Genomic DNA, 16455 nt, shown 5'->3' on the forward strand with positions numbered 1-16455 from the left:
ATACAGAGCTCATGAATACGGCCGATTACATTGCAGCAGGTGTTTGCTAGTCCTATAGTGATAATCTCGTGCTGGTAAATTGGTGATTTTATCCAAACTGCAGCAAGCAGACTAGTATGTGACACATCACTGGACTCGGGGTCTCTGTCTCTACATTATGCTGCTTTCACAATACTCTACATTATGCTGCTTTTAGAATAGTTGTCAAAAATCTGCTGACTGATTCCTTTTAAAAGCTATAGATACCTTTTGGTGGCATTTAAATGCATGTACTTTGAGCTATAAATGTAATCGTTTTTATTTTTTGGTTTTAGCATTAACAATAAAAAATAGCATACTTTCATATATACGTTTCAGGTAATCAAGTTCTTAAATCAAGTCTATTGATTTCCAAATTAAATTAAGCATATTGTCATGTAGGGCACTTGCGTGCACACTTTTACTGTAGTAATCATTGCCTTTACTGTTCAGATAAAGACATTGTAATTCCATATGCAAATTGGGGTGCTGGGCGCACCATTGGCATGGCCGTGCGCCCCCTTAATTAGCATGTCTGCCACCTGATTGACCTGGCTCCCTTGCCAAAGCAAGGCCTGGACAGGATCTTTGTCAGAAGTCACCAATCTGTAGTCTCATAGGATTGACTGCCGGAATGTAGCTCAAGTCCAGAAATCCACTTCAAAGTATTTTCTGCCAACATGTAAGATGAGATATTGCGGGTCAGATAATGCCATACGCCATCAGTGACTCTTGGAGTATGGCTCAGCGGGTCTTCTGGCTGCCATTTATTTGTGTTTACTGGCCATGCCTTTATGAAGTATCTGGGCATTTAATCTTCATGTGCCTCCCATATTCTATTACTGGATTGGATGTTATTCTAATTTCATTATGTGACAGTCTAAATTTTTAGTAAAGCCATTGATATTTGGGAAGTTATACATTTACCAGCAGAATGTCTGTTAGAGGGTTTTCTGGGAGACTCATTGATGGCCTGAGCATCAATGTGTGACTACTGCGGACATATAGGAATTGGGTAATTCTGCCATGCTTAGAGAACCTGTCACCAGGCACATTAATCTAAAGGTATGCCCATAATGGCACTGTTATACTGATTTAATATATACATTCAGTGAAGAAATCCACAGTCTGGTTGTTTTGTGATCATCATTAGAAGTTTTGGGTTCCGTGTATCGGGGCGGGACGGTGGATAGTGTCTTCGGCTCTGCCACAGCCTCTCCGCTGCTTTTGGTGTCTTTAGTCTTATTTAAATTTTGTGCCTGCACCATCCTAGCCATGGGCGAGGCTTGCACAGATGGATCTCACATTGGATTCAGTAAAATGGCGCGGGTAGCGGCACATGCGCAGCTTGACCTCTGGTAGTCTTCAGTAAAATGGTGGTGGCTTGTCAATGAGTTGAGATCTTAAGCTGTGCATGTGCTAGCACTGGAGCCATTTTCCTAAAGACTGGCAGGAGATCAATCTGCACAAGTGCTGCCCACGGCTAGGACTGTGCACGCACAAAATCTAAATAAGGATCAGGATAAAGACACCAGAGGCAGAGGAGGGGCCATGGCAGAGCCGAAGACCCTCCCACAATCCCGCCCAATGCACGGAGACGAAACTTCTAATGGTGATTTTTAAAACAACCAAGCTGCGGATTTCTTCACTGAATGTATGCATTACATCAGTATAACTGCGACTTATGGGCATACCTTTAGATTAATATGCATAACTCTGATGATGGCTTCTCTTTAAGCAGGCAAGCTGCAGTGGCTGTAGAATGGAAAACATGAGTATGTTCTCAGTTTTAATGTCATAGAGAATCCCTTTAACTGTTTGGCATCCAGGAAGATGCAGATTGGTCAGTTTAATTTCAGTGCCCAATGATTTTGAATAAAGTGTCGCCCCAGGTGCTTGGTAATGGCCCACTACTTCTCTCCTCCCCCTTTACAATACAGTCATGATCAGCCACATCAAGCATACATGTGTCTAAACCTGAGAGCGATAGCGGTTGGCCAATTAGTGTTCAGCAAATTTCTATCTGATGTATATGGTCAGCTGAGGTTTCAGAGTAAGAGCTTTAATGCACAGAGAACACCACTTACATATATACAGGGTGGTCCAAAAGTAGGTGGACAGTATGTGTAATAGGGTTATGAAGGGGAAGATTTATCAAACTTGGTGTAAAGTGAAACTGACTTAGTTGCCCTTAGCAACCAATCAGATTCCACTTTTCATTCTTCAGACTCTTTGGAAAATGAAAGGTGGAATCTGATTGGTTGCTAAGGGCAACCGAGTCATTTTCGCAGGTCCAGTTTTCAGATAAATCTCCCCCAAATCTGTTTTCTTTTCAGATAATTCAGATAACCCATAATGGCAAATAATTTAAATACAGATCGAAGAAAATGGATTTTAAAGAGTATTGGAAATCTCAAAATGCTGAAACAGTTGGAGCAAATTGGGTTGAAACATTTGGTACTCAAGCCCCAAAGAGACAAACCATTTACCACATTCGTGACAAATTTGATGCCACTGGCGCAATCCTTAATGCTCCAAAAGCTGGTCGACCCAAAACAGCCTGTACAGAAAATAAGAAACAACTTGTTGCTGAAACATTTGTTCAGAGTTCAAAAAAGTCCACCAGAAGAGTCTCTTTAGAATTGGGAATCTCACGAGCTTCCATCATGCGAATCCTGAAATCTATTGGGTGGAAAGCTTATTGTCCACGTCTAATTCATGGCTTATTGGAGGATGCAATTTAGTGAGATTATGCTTAACGAAATTGAAGAAAATCCAGTAATTTTAGATAACATTATGTGGAGTGATGAAGCTTCTTTCAAATTATCAGGCCATATTAACAGACATAATTGTATTTACTGGTATAATGAGGACATGCATTTAACATTAGAGCAACAACTAAATGAGCCTGGTGTCAATGTTTGGGGTGGTATTTCAAGTTTTGGTGTTTCTGGACCATTTTTTTTTTTTTTTATGGAAGAGTCACATGAGATAAGTATCTCGAAATTCTAATGAATCAAGTTGTTCCCCAGTTACAGCAACAGCCTAATTCAAATGACCTTTATTTCTAACAAGATGGGGCCCCTCCACATTATTCAAGAGTAGTCCGCGAGTATCTTAATGAAATATTTCCTAATAAATGGATTGGCCGAAGAGGCCCACTTGATTGGCCGGCACGTTCACCAGACTTGACCACAATGGATTTTTTCTTTTGGGGAGTACTCAAGGACAAAATTTATAGTCGAAAACCAAAAAGTGTCAGTGATTTGAAAAATTACATAAGAGATGCATTTCAAGAAATTAATACCCAAAGAGACTTGTGCAAAGATGTTTGTTGAAGCGTAAAGCCCCCTTTACATTTAGCGATGCACCAGCGATACCGACCACGATATGACCCAGTCAGGATAGCTGGTGCATCGCTAAATGGTCGCTAGTGAGCTGCCAACAGGCAGATCTCACCAGGGACATAGCAGCGGTCGTTACTTACCTTTCAGACGCGGCGGTGAAGACTTCCTCCTGCCCGCGTCCACACGTCACTCGTCTGCGCCAGCAGGAAGCAGCCGACGAGAAATGGACCTGGACGATCTCGCGTGATCAGCGATATCCAGCAGGGGAGGCGGTCGGAGGTAAGTATCATACATAGCGATATCGCTAGCAATATCGCTGCTGTGTCACAAAATCGGTTTAGCGATATTGCTAGCGATCTCGCTATGTGTAAAAGCCCCCTTAAGAGGCAGACTTCAAAGCTGGGCAAATTGTGATGGAAAACCGTTTGAGCACCTGCGTTGATAAAATTTAAGGGCCTTTGTATTATTTTTCAGAATAAAATTTAATTGTTAATGTTATGTTGTCTTAGTAAATATAATTTTATATATAAATCAAAATAAAATGTTATTTTCTGTCCACCTACTTTTGGACCACCCTGTATATAATTTAATTTATCCTCTCTCTCATTTGGTCTGCTGTTAACGTGCTGTTATAAAGTATGCCAACCATGGGGTGGTATAAATTTAGATAAGTGAAGTGTCAAAACATACTCCAAAGTTATCCGGCATGAGCTACTGTGATAAATTGCATCCAGTCTAATTCTAAAGTATCTACATGGACATTGTTTGAGATTATAGTCTCTATGCAGATCACAAAAGTGCCACATAAAGACTTAAATGAAAACTATCCGGTCCCCTAATGCTTTTACCCTGCAGCCATGACTTTTTAGTACTTTATTCAGATATTTCAGTCGTTTTTTTTATTTATTAAATTACATACGAAATGGCAAAAAGCAAAGGCACGAAGAGTGCCACATTTGTAAGTAACGGCGAACAACATAGAACAATGTCCATATAGGTAGTCGTTAGGAATGTGATATAACATCTTGACATTGAAGTCATTGCTCTTACTAAATTCTTAAGTTTTATTGTATAATTGTTTCTAATGTAACGTTTCTTCGTAACACCAGCCAAATATAAGATATAAATCAAGAGCCATAACAGATGGAGAAAGGAAAAAAAATAGCAGCAGAGAAGATACAGTGAAAGAGAGGCAGGAGGGGGGAGTGTTAATCAGGCTAAAGGTACTGTCACACTTGGCAATGTACCAGCGATCCCGACCAGCGATATGACGCGGTCAGGATCGCTGGTACATCGCTAAGTGGTCGCTAGTGAGCTGCCACACAGGCAGATCTCACCAGCGACATCGCTGGGGATGGGGGTCGCTAATTACCTGTCACACCAGGCGATCCTGCGTCCTCCCGCCTGGCTCCACGCGTCGCTCGTCGTCACAGCAGGAAGCGGACGACGAGAAACAGTCCTGGACGTTCTCGCGCGATCAGCGATAACCAGCGTGGGAGCGGGTTGTAGGTAAGTATCAGACACCGCGATATCGCTAGCAATATCGCTATAGCGATATTGCTAGCGATATCGCTTAGTGTGACAGTACCTTAAGGGTCCTGTGTTCAGTGATCATCGATGTATGCCCGGTACTCGGCAGAAGATCTAAAATTGAACCAGTAAGTCTTATAAAACTGGTCTAAAGCGTTATTAGCTGTAGCAGTCAGTTCTTCCATCAACATCACCTCGTTTATTTTAGAGAACCAAAGGGCGATTGTCGGGACAGTATCATTTATTTTTTTTTCTTCCCCAGAGAAGGGGTATGCATGTACTAGCCGTCACAATTGGGTGCCTCAGTATAGAATACCTGTGTATTTTTAGCTGGATGTTGCAGTGATGGAGAAGGACAAGAGCAGGAGTCACGTCAGTCACGAGCTCAGCGAACCTTCATATCACTGATTGTACAAAACGGAGTGATTAGCTTTCATGACCAAAAAATGTGTAATAGATAACCTTCCTCACTGTCAGATTTCCAGCACATGGAGCTAGCCTCAGGGAAAATAGAGTGCTGTCGTGTCGGGACTCTATACCATCGAGATAACAACAATTTATAACTGGCCTCATGAAAACGAGAACAGATCTACACTTTATGCGTTAAAGCGAAAATTTGCCTCCATTGATCTTTCGATAGAGAAAAGCCTAAATCCCCTTCGAACTGTGTCTAAAACGTGGTGACCAGAAGGTCTGTTGGGTTAATCAGTAGAGTATGAAAATGACAAAGTGTGCCTCAAAGGTTCTGCACTTGAGCAAGCTGTCTTGAAAGTCATTTTCTCACTATTATAGAAGTTTAGGAGGGAGTGACAGGTCAGCTGTTGCATTTTTTTCCAATCTCCAGATGTCCAGGGTGGATGGCAAAGAAATACCAAAGAGATGATCCTTTTGAAGGCCAGAGGTGTCCTGCTCCAAAGTGACAAATTCTATAATGTCCCTTATTTATCCATACTTGGAATAACACGGTTATAAAAACCCTGGGGCAAAAGTGGATTACTGGGGAACATAAGAGTATTGCGGTACGATATTGTCAAATACTACAGGAAGGGAACAGCATGCTAGGGTAGCCCCTATTGTAGGATGTATCTTAAGCACTTTGACCAAAGATGAGTCTAACCACGGGGCTGATATGAAAGGGATATTTGAAAAGGTTTGCTCATTTTTGACCCATGCTTTTCTGGTACCATTCCTACACCAGTCCAATAACCAAAACAGGTGAGAGACAATGTAATAAGATCTGAAGTTGGGAACGGCTATACCCCTTGAAGATTTGCAGTGTTGTAATATGGCTCTTCTGATACGAGTAGGTTTGCCAGGCCAAATATGCTTAGTTTGAACCATGCTATGCTCCTGAAGAAGGATGACGGATTCCTAATAGGGAGAAGCTGTATGACAGAATTAGGTTTAGAATGTACATTTTGAAAATCGCATTTCTCACGAACCTTTCAGTCATGTTTTTATTTTATACAACTGCACATATTTGAGAAAAATGAACTTGTAGACATCAGCTACCTGTATGGTAATGAACCGGGACTAGTCCAGTGGCGCGTTTACACATTGAGACTAGTCCGGATCCAATAGCTGCAGTCACAACCCGAGAATGAGATTCACAGTCTCTGCACTGATGGCATCTTCAGCTTATACTCTTCCAGTCGACTATTAGCAGAGCGGTGACAGAAGAGCAGTGTCAGGAGGAGCACAGGTAGTGAAGAAGCCAGCAGTAAGGGAATTGTCAATCACAGTGTTACTGCAGCTTCCAAGCTGACTAGTCTGTGTGTAAACTCCTCATCGGACTAGTCCTAGTTCCTTACCATACAGCAAGCTTATGTATCTAAGTTCATTTTACTGAAATATAATATGTAGTATTAAAGAAAAAATAAAAGCATGACTAAAATACCTGAATAAAGGACTACAACGTCATGGGTACAGTGTAAAAGCAGTGGGAGACTTGACAGATTCCCTTTTTAAAGCAATGTATTTCTATAGCATATGAGTCATATTACGTAATATGTCATTATATTAGCAAGCTATATATATAATTATAGGCTGATTGTTTGTGGTAGTCATCACTATGAGGGTTGTAATATGTTCTTTACTGACTGTCATTATGGTTGAAGTGGCGACTTGTCATGTCGTTTTTTAGGAGCGTGTAATCTGAATAAGCTGTATATAGCAAGGTGTTATTGGTGCTTTGCCACAAATCCAAGGTTTTTAAATAAAAGCTTTTATCCTCATGAGAACATTCTGTTCCTGAGGCTTTATTGTCCTATGAGGAGATTCGGGGGCGTAGAAGGCTGATCAGCACAGTTGGTGTCGCAATTCTCCTCTGTGACAACAGAGCGAGCAGCCATGCACACCTCGTCTTGGCTCCTTCTACATGGAGATAATTTAGTCAGCCTGTACGTCTGCCAAGATTTTGACGAACCAAATTGTTTGTTTACGTGTCTTGAAAAAGATCTATTTAGCTAAAAAAAAAAGGCATAAAAAGCATTTTTCAATATTGCATTAAGGCTTTCGCAAACCACAAAATCCTACAATGTTTTCCATGATGCGTTATATCTGTAGTGTTTTTTTTTTAATTTTAATTATTACCTTTTTAAAATGCATTAAAGCAAGGTTTTGGCTCTCGCTAACTATGGTAGTTTTATTTTTAGCCTGGCTTTTCATGTTGTGCTTGAGGTTGTGATTACAGTGTACTAGGGTTTAATTATTGGATCTGCAGATAGAGAGCCTAAATAAAACATCCTATTTCTTTTTCAAGATTCAGTAAATCAAAAATAGATTTGTAAACTTAATGGGGAAAAAGGCATATTTTACAGTATGCCGCTTAAAAGAAAAAACGTTTTGATATACTGTACATAAATGTTTTTGGTTTTTTTTATGTTGACTGGTAGCTTCATTTACTTCTTGGCTTCACACTCCATACCTTTACATTTTGATCAGAGCTATATGAGACTTGAACTTACTGCAACCCTTTACTTCCTCCCTGCCATTGTCTGCTTTAGGAGCAGAAGAGAAATGGCTAAATGTTCTTGAATAGCCAGCATGTCCTGTCATTACAAAAGCCTTTGCCTTGTTTTAGACAGCAAGCCCTTCCTGTGCTAGAGGGGTATGACCTAAAGTGCTGTTGAAGTTGTCATAAGGCATAATGGCACAAAGAGGCCTTCAAAAACTCCTTTTAGTTCTAGATAATTCATCCTCCAAAGACCATCACAGTAAGTGGATATGTCTTCCAAGTATGTTGAAGTGGTAGTTGATATATTGGCAAGTTTGTATGGGGAACATTGAGGCCTAGGATACATTCTGCCCCGAGCTAAAAAAAAATTACCATCAGTCTGCAATTCTTTTCAGAGCAGTGGACTGGTTCAGGTCTGTGGAACATAAGCAATGGGTGAAACTGGAACGGGACCTCTGTCCTTGAATACTCATATCTTTACCTTGGATTGACAAAATATATGTACAAACTAAATTAATTACCAAGATATAAAGTTTATCAAATTTCATAGAACAGGATTACACATTGGTGTACACCACCGGTACATTAGAAATAACTAAAGAGGAGAAAAATGTGTAACTAAAATGTAACTTTAATTTCATATAAATTAAGTTATTTTCATTATTTATTAGATTTATTATGTACATACATCCAGTGTGGATGTATATTGGGACACAGGTTGGTATTAATTGTGACCCACTGATTCCTGGTAATGGTAGATGTGGTAAAGTTATTCAAGATGAATGAGCATTCTAGACTAGTGTCCCTTATCAGTCTGATTATGTCCCATATTTAGTAAATCAAGAATGTGTGTACTAAGCAATGTGGTTAGCACGGCCCTTAGGCTATGTGCACACGTATGCAGAAAATTTCTGCATGAAAACTGGACTCCTTCCCAGAAAACGCGTGTTTTTTTTCCCCGCGCATATTTGCTCGTTTTTGCCTTGATTTTTTTTTCCGGAGCGTCCCCAGACACATAGAAAATAGCCAGAAATGCGGAATTTACCGCAAAATTAATGAGCATGCTGCGTTTTTTTTACCGCGAAGCACAAAAAGTGCAAAATGCATTAAAATGAATGGGAAGCTTCTTTTAAGCGTTTTTTGAGCTGATTTTATTGGTAAATCCGCGAAAAAAACGCAACGGGTAAACACAGCCTTAGAAAAAGTCGGTATACCGGCTTTAATTTATATGAAATAAAAGTTAAATTTTAATTACCGTATATACTCGAGTATAAGCCGAGGCACCTAATTTTGCCAGGAAAAACTGAGTAAGCTTATTGACTCCGGGTATGCATTGTCCCCTCATCCCTGTCCCGGTATGCATGACCCGTCACTGTCCTTGTATGTCTCGCCCTCCTGTCCTGGTATGCATGGCTCCCCCCCCGTCCCTGTCCTGGTATGCATGGCTCCCCCCCGTCCCTGTCCTGGTATGCATGGCTCCCCCCCCGTCCCTGTCCTGGTATGCATGGCTCCCCCCCCGTCCCTGTCCTGGTATGCATGGCTCCCCCCCCTGTCCCTGTCCTGGTATGCATGGCTCCCCCCCCTGTCCCTGTCCTGGTATGCATGGCTCCCCCCCTGTCCCTGTCCTGGTATGCATGGCTCCCCCCCCTGTCCCTGTCCTGGTATGCATGGCTCCCCCCCCTGTCCCTGTCCTGGTATGCATGGCTCCCCCCTGTCCCTGTCCTGGTATGCATGGATCCCCCCCCCGTCCCTGTCCTGGTATGCATGGCTCCCCAGTCCCTGTCCTGGTATGCATGACTCCCCTGTCTCTGTCCTGGTATGCATGGCTCCCATTCATTTGCATGTGTAGCCATTGATGACATTGATGTAGTCTTTAGAGACACTCTATTTTCCAGCACAATGCACCTTATTCAATCTATGTATTGAGATTCACATAATCATTTGCATGTCATGCAGCTCCTTTCTACAGTGTAATGGGGATTAGCAAGTAGACCTAAATGTGTTGCCTGAATATTTACTCTTTGTATGCTGACATCTAGATTGGGAATCTCGATGTATCACTTTTATGCATAGTCAGCCACTTTGACTTGTGATAGTATTTTCTTTACCTCTTGGCTGTTTTTTGAACCCTTTTTATAGGTTTGTGTATTTGACTAACCCCCTGACAGTTTGTGGCATTTATGTTCTCTGTATGAAGACACCGGTCTATTTAGGCATTGTTAGACTACTTTGGTAGGCAGTACCTTTTTTGTATCTGTTTTTGCATTTTTTTTTTTTATTGCTCTAATTTAGATATATTTTGTTAATAAAGATTTAATTTTACTCCTTTTGGCCTATGCTTCCTTGCTCTGTTTGGATTGTTGAATATTTGTAAAGTGCCATTAATCTAAGCCACCTGTTAATAGGTTTATCTACATGTCTGTATGCGGCTGTTGAATTAATCACACTTTATAAGTTTAAAGTTTCTTATTTTCACTTGTGTTACTGATTTATGGCAAAAAAATTACAGCTATGGTTACTCTTTAACGTGTTCCTTAGCCCTTGTGCCAGAACTTCTATTTTAAAAAAAAAATGTTAAAATGAAATCCCTAGTTTCCAGATGTCAGAAGTCTTGTAAAATTAGAATATGGACTTGCACTGGCTGTGTTCACACACAGCGTTTTTTTAGCGGTTTTTACCGCGGTTTTCACTATAAAACCGCTAAAAATAAGGTGCACAGTCATTCCTATGCATTTTGCACTCTTTGTGCACATTGATGCGTTTTTTACCGCGAAAAAACCGCATCGCGGTAAAAACCGCAGCATGCACATTAATTTTGCGTTTTTTTCCGCGGTTTAGGCTTCTCCCATGCTTTTAGAAACCGCTGCGGTAAAAAACGCATCAAAACCGCACAAAAACCGCTGCGGAAAAATAGGTGCGGTTTCTGGGAAGGGATTCAGGTTTTTGTGCAGAAATTTTCTGCAACGTGTGCACATACCCTAATCATATGATCCACTAACTGGCTGAGGATGTACGTCCAGTAATACCATATTTTTTTTTTTTTTTTCTACAGAGGGATTTTTCAATCATCCTTTCTTAGTTCAGGTGTCTACAGTCAAAAAGTGTAAGTACATACTGTGGAGGGTAAATATTGATCCATCTTGTGGCTAGTAATAAGGCTGCCAGATGTACTCAAAGTGCAAATTCTTGCGGGTGTGTACTTGTCGGCTGATTTTTTTTTAATTTTTTTTTTTTTATACAGTTTATTTTGGCCAATTTAAAAAAAAAAACAAAAAAAAAAATGGAGAATAGCAATAGATTTCTACCGGACTGTTGTATATCCAGAATTTTCTATCATCCCAATAACCTTTTATTGGGATGAGTTAACAGGGGACATAATAATGAACTGTTCCCAGCATTTTCAAATCGACACATGCCACGTTTGCTGCCCAATCTGGAGCATTGGACAGAGGAGGAGACAATTAAATTCTGATGATGGATTGAATTCTCGTCACCTGATCAAAACAATTAAAGTGAACCGGTTAGCAGGATTGTGCACAGTAACCTACAGACACTGTCAGGTTGGCGCCATTATACTGATTAAGATAATACCTTGAGTGATGAAATCTGTCTTGCGGTTGTTGGGTAATCTGTATTTGCGGTTTTTAGGTAATGAGATTCTCGTGCTTCGGGACGGCCTATGGGGGGTCTTCATGTGGTGCTCTGCTTACATATGCATTCTTATGACATCCTACAGGATTCCCCCAAAGCACGAGAATCTCATTAACTGAAAACTACAAATAAAGCTTAAACAACAACCACAAGACAGATTTCCTCACCCAAGGTATCCTTGTAATCAGTATAACAGTAGAAAAATCCTGCTGACAGGCATGCTTTAAGTTAATTGGCATGGAAATATCCCTTGGCTTCCCTGATTCTGCCGCTTTTTTTTTTTTTTGGCGCTGTATCGCTCCATTTAGAGTTATTCACATTTCTTGCTTTTGGCGAACAACATGTAAAATTTTTGCTTTCAGACAAACCAGACAAGCTAGGCATTTCTTCGGAACTTTTTTTTTTGGGTGTGCTCTTCTTCCCCTTCCTCCCAGACTCTGCCAATCACAGCTTGACAGCTGATTTAGCAATCAGACATTGTCAGTGTTTTGATTGACGGCGTCTTGGAGGAGTGAAAGCATAACATCCCCCAGAGAAGGCAGGAACTGTGAATATCTCTGCAATGGAGTGAAGCAGCGCAAAAAGGAGAAGAGTAACAGAACTGTGGAAGCTCAGGGACTTTTAAGGTACATATGCTAATGTGTATCTAAATTTTCTTGTATATTTTAGCCTGTCCTGTCCCAGTGCCTACTTACTCGGGGTCAAGTATTTCTGGCAGCTCCTGTGGAAGCTCACCATCTTGTCGCTTTGCATCTCCTGCTGTAAGTGTTTACTACTTCCATTATTAAAATCATCACTCTATTATTTGTAGAATACTTTTGCAAATTGTATACTGCCAACAATGAACCTGTACCAGATCTTGATGGGAGAAATGATTTGTGGCTCACTTGGTAACTCAAAGGAGGAAGATATTGAATGAGAACTACTTGCTATTTATTTTTTAACCTTTCTGGGTTTTGAAAATGTTCCACATAAATAAGGGCAGAATTTTATAGAGCAGAAGGAAACTGAACAGACTGGTATATAGTATTATGGGAAAATACCATATGAAATATAATTGTATTTCATTCATGGGGGTCCTTGCTCATTCTAGGTGTCCAGTGGGCGGTCCTGCTTAGTAGCTTCTATGTGTTTCCGTAGTCAAACAAGGAAGACTTTCAGTCACTGGATAGAGGTGCCTTTTGGACTAATAAGCCCAGAAAGAGCAGAGACTGTAAATGACTCAACTTTTTCCTGCAAAACCATATATTAATCTGCTTTACAACATGATGTTGGTAGATAACACTGCTTGGTCGGGTCCCGTTTAATCATTACCTATCCCCTTAAAAATTAGCAATTTGCCTACTTTCTAATTTGCCTTTAAAAATTGAGCTTAAGTTGGTATGCATGCAGCACATAAATGTATGTTCACATTGGCCATTAAACAGACAAAACCTACAAGAAACAAAATGATCATCTACCCTGCTGTAATTAAATAAGTAAAAAAAAGCAAGAGTGCATTTAAATAACAGTTATTAGTTTTGGTTAAAAAAAAAAAAAAAGCATAAAAGCCTTCCCACTATCGGCAAGCTGAACCTGATCGGGATGGTCCTACACTCTCAAATATTAAAAACGTTACCATGTGTTAGACGTGACCTCATTGTGTATAAGGGCAGACAAAAGACCGGGTCCCAAACTGGACACCAGTCATGGGAAACTATTTAAATGTAATATCCAGCTCAAGGAAGGGAGGCCACACCATGGCTTTTAATTTTAGCCACTGTAAGGCTAGTTTCACATTTGCGCTTTTGAGCGCAGCGACGGCCTGCGCACGGCCGACGCTAAGCCCCGTCCCCTGCTGCGCCTCCGCCTACCGGCGCACGACGCTGCATGCGTCCTGCGTCCCCTATCTTTATCAACCTGCTGCAGTTTGGTTGCGCTCGGCGCACCGTGAAAAGGACGCATGCGCCGCCAAACGCATACTGCGCACGGCCTGCGCCCCCAGTGATAGGGGGCGCATGCAGCGTCATGCGCTGGTAGGCGGAGCTAGGGGCAGGGCTTAGCGGCCATCGCTGCGCTCAAAAGCGCAAATGTGAAACTAGCCTTAGACCATCCCGAACAGGATCACCTTGCCGATGGTGGGATGGCATTTAAGTTTTTTTGATCAAAAACGGTGTTTACTAAGAACCCTATGTTATTTAAATGCACGTCTTGCTTTTTTACTTATTTAGTTACTGTAAAATTTGAACTACGGTACATCCGATTTCTAGCAGTCTATAGACCTTATGGCTGCCATTTGTTAGTAGTGTAAATTTATTACACGTATAGGTAATTTTTTTTTTTTTTTTTTTTTTTTATTCTATTTTCCAGTCTCTGCCGGATATGCAGCATATCCAGGAAGAACATCTGTCTCCCCCATTGGGTCCTCCAAATTACTTACAAATCTCCAAGGACTCTGCCAGCACAAGCAGCAAGAACTCGTCATGTGACACAGATGACTTTGTCCTGGTACCAAGCAACCCATCCTCCGACCACTCATGTAAGTATCCTGTTGTAGCGTGTTCTACTAGAATGCTATTCACAAAATAATTTAAAACAAAAATTAAATCGGGTTGACACGTTTTAACATTTTATGGTGTTGGCCAAACATAATTGATGTTGGCCGCAGTGAATATTCATTTCTCTTTAGCAGCGGACACAGGAGTTAGCCTCTGCTGCCCACTCCTGCCCCCTGTGACCTGCGGCTCCGCCGCTGCCGCTCCCCCACCTCTCTACCACAGCTTGAGCAGGTACATCTAGACTATAAGACGCATCCCCCATTTTACTCCACATTTTTTGAGAAAAAAAAATGCGTCTTAGTCCAAAAAATACAGTAATTTTAGGAAAAATAATGGGGGAATTTATTATCTCCCTCAAATCTAAGTATACATATTAATTTCCAACCTTCTCCATCTTGATGAAACACGATTTTATTTATTTTTAAAGCAAAAAAAGCTAGAAAACGAGTAAAGCAGCAAAATTAACTCAGACCCAACAATTTATATAGAACTCAGAACCTAAAGCCCTCGTCGCACACAGCGAGATTGCTGCTTAGTCACAAGTTTTGTGACTCACCAGCGATCTCGCGGTGTGTGACATGTATCAGCGACCGGCCCCCCCGCCGGGTATCGATGTTTGTGCTCTAATGCCCTGGACATTTTTTTGATCATTGGTCTCCCGCTGGCCAGCACGCTGCGTATGGCAGCGGGAGACCATCGATCAGTGAGCTGGTATCCAAGGTACACAGCGGGTAACTAAGCGACGCGCGCGCTTGTTACCCGCGTCGTCACTGGTCCTGATCACAGGTGAGATCTGACCAGGTATCGTTGTCGGGATCGCTGGTGCGTCGCTATGTGTGACGGGGGCTTAACTTTTGGGTGCTCTGATCTTCTTAGGTGCTTCTTTGTATAACCTATAATAAGGTAGAATATCTGCTCATTATCCCAAGGAAAGTACAAATTATCCTCTTTTCAGCAATGCTCTCTAATCTCCAGGCCAGTATCCTCAAGTCAACTTATCAAGTAGAGAAAAAAGTTGTAGTCCGGCACCGTTGGGGAAAAAGTAAAAATGTTGTCTTTATTGAATAACCATCTCAATAAAATTAATTTAAAAAAAAAATTGGGAATGAAAAAACACAACATGACACCCTTACTTGTTTCGTACTCACTATGACTCTTAGGTTCCGAAACGCGTAACGCTGTTATGTTTGGTTTTTATTATTCAGTTTTTTATTCAGAGGGTTATTCAATAAAGGCAAGATTTGTAACTTTCCTAAGGTGCTGGATTGCATTTTTTTTCCTATTTGATTCTTTGTATGACAGCTATACCACATTTTTCAAATTGCAGCCCTCAGTGTGGCAAAAAAGTACTTTATGTGCACCAGAAAGCGATATATGGTGTTTTAGCAACAAGCCTGAGTGCCTGATCTCGTGAACATAATTTGTGTTGCTTTTATTGCAGATGATATGCCTACAGGGACAGCCGGACGCAGGGCGTCTAGTGAGTTCCTGTTGTGCGGAGGGTAAGTTATCACCTACTTTAGCTTATTTTATTACTTTGGCAGTTGAGGTTTTCTGCAGCCGTGTAGGACATTCTTACAAGACAGTAACTGATGTGTGTAATGGAATAAAATAAATTTGCCGTGTAAAGGAGTCTGCCTTTTAGTTACATGATTTCTATTAATGGCAAATCTGCCAGTATGTTAGGAACCACTCAGTATTTCCAATATAAATTATTTGTATAGTCACTGACTAATATATGGCCTTAGAAGTATCTTAGTGATGTCATTTATATTTTCTCAACTTTACAGGCAGTCTCCCTTGAGTACATCAGGGGGATCTGGACAAACACAGAAAGCCCCTTGTAGCCCCTCTCGCTGCAGTTCTGCAACTGATCCCACCAGGTATTTCTAGAATCTAGAAATCCAGAAAACTGACATTAGCGTATTGCAAGGAATCCACTACAAAACACATGAACAATATTGTGCTTGTATTTGATTAGTGTGGCTCTGGGTAAATCCTAAAGTCCTGCTACTTAATTTATCAGTTCCTAGTCAGGACTGGTCGCCAGATTAAAAATGGCCAGTTTTCTCCTATTTAATTTCGATTTTTTGCCTGAGAAATGTTTTTTTTTTTCTTTAAATCATAAATCTCTAAGGCTTTCTGATGCATCATTACCCTGTGAAACCCCTTGTTAAAGACCGTAAAAGTTAGCACCAAATATAAAGTCCTAAAAAAGCCCATATTTCTGGAAACCTATGGTGCAGCTAAAAGAAATTAGCTAGGTATATCAGGAAAAAAATGCTGAACTTTCCGAAAATTTAGCGATCTTATTACATGACAGAAATTATAAGTAGGTGATAATTTCCAGTTTTTCCTATCGATCGTTTGTGCCCTCACTTCCCATATGCATAAGCAAGCTACAGTAGGGCAGGTA

The 16455-nt window shown here is 40.9% G+C and overlaps 1 protein-coding gene across 2 annotated transcripts in view; it reads left to right on the plus strand.

Annotated features, from left to right (window-relative positions):
• ULK2 (unc-51 like autophagy activating kinase 2) overlaps positions 1 to 16455 on the plus strand; it is a 185297-nt gene that overhangs the window by 102040 nt on the left and 66802 nt on the right. The window contains exons 11-15 of one of the 2 annotated variants that reach the window (XM_073573475.1): positions 10904 to 10954; positions 12172 to 12263; positions 13852 to 14020; positions 15481 to 15541; positions 15830 to 15922. In XM_073573475.1, the coding sequence (XP_073429576.1) occupies positions 10904 to 10954; positions 12172 to 12263; positions 13852 to 14020; positions 15481 to 15541; positions 15830 to 15922 (466 nt within the window). The remainder of the gene's footprint in view (positions 1 to 10903; positions 10955 to 12171; positions 12264 to 13851; positions 14021 to 15480; positions 15542 to 15829; positions 15923 to 16455) is intronic. The other variant, XM_073573484.1, reaches the window with a different exon arrangement.

Source organism: Dendrobates tinctorius, unplaced genomic scaffold (assembly GCF_039654945.1).
Source record: "Dendrobates tinctorius isolate UK_male_01 unplaced genomic scaffold, ASM3965494v1 ptg000007l, whole genome shotgun sequence".
NCBI classification, from domain to species: Eukaryota; Metazoa; Chordata; class Amphibia; order Anura; family Dendrobatidae; genus Dendrobates; species Dendrobates tinctorius.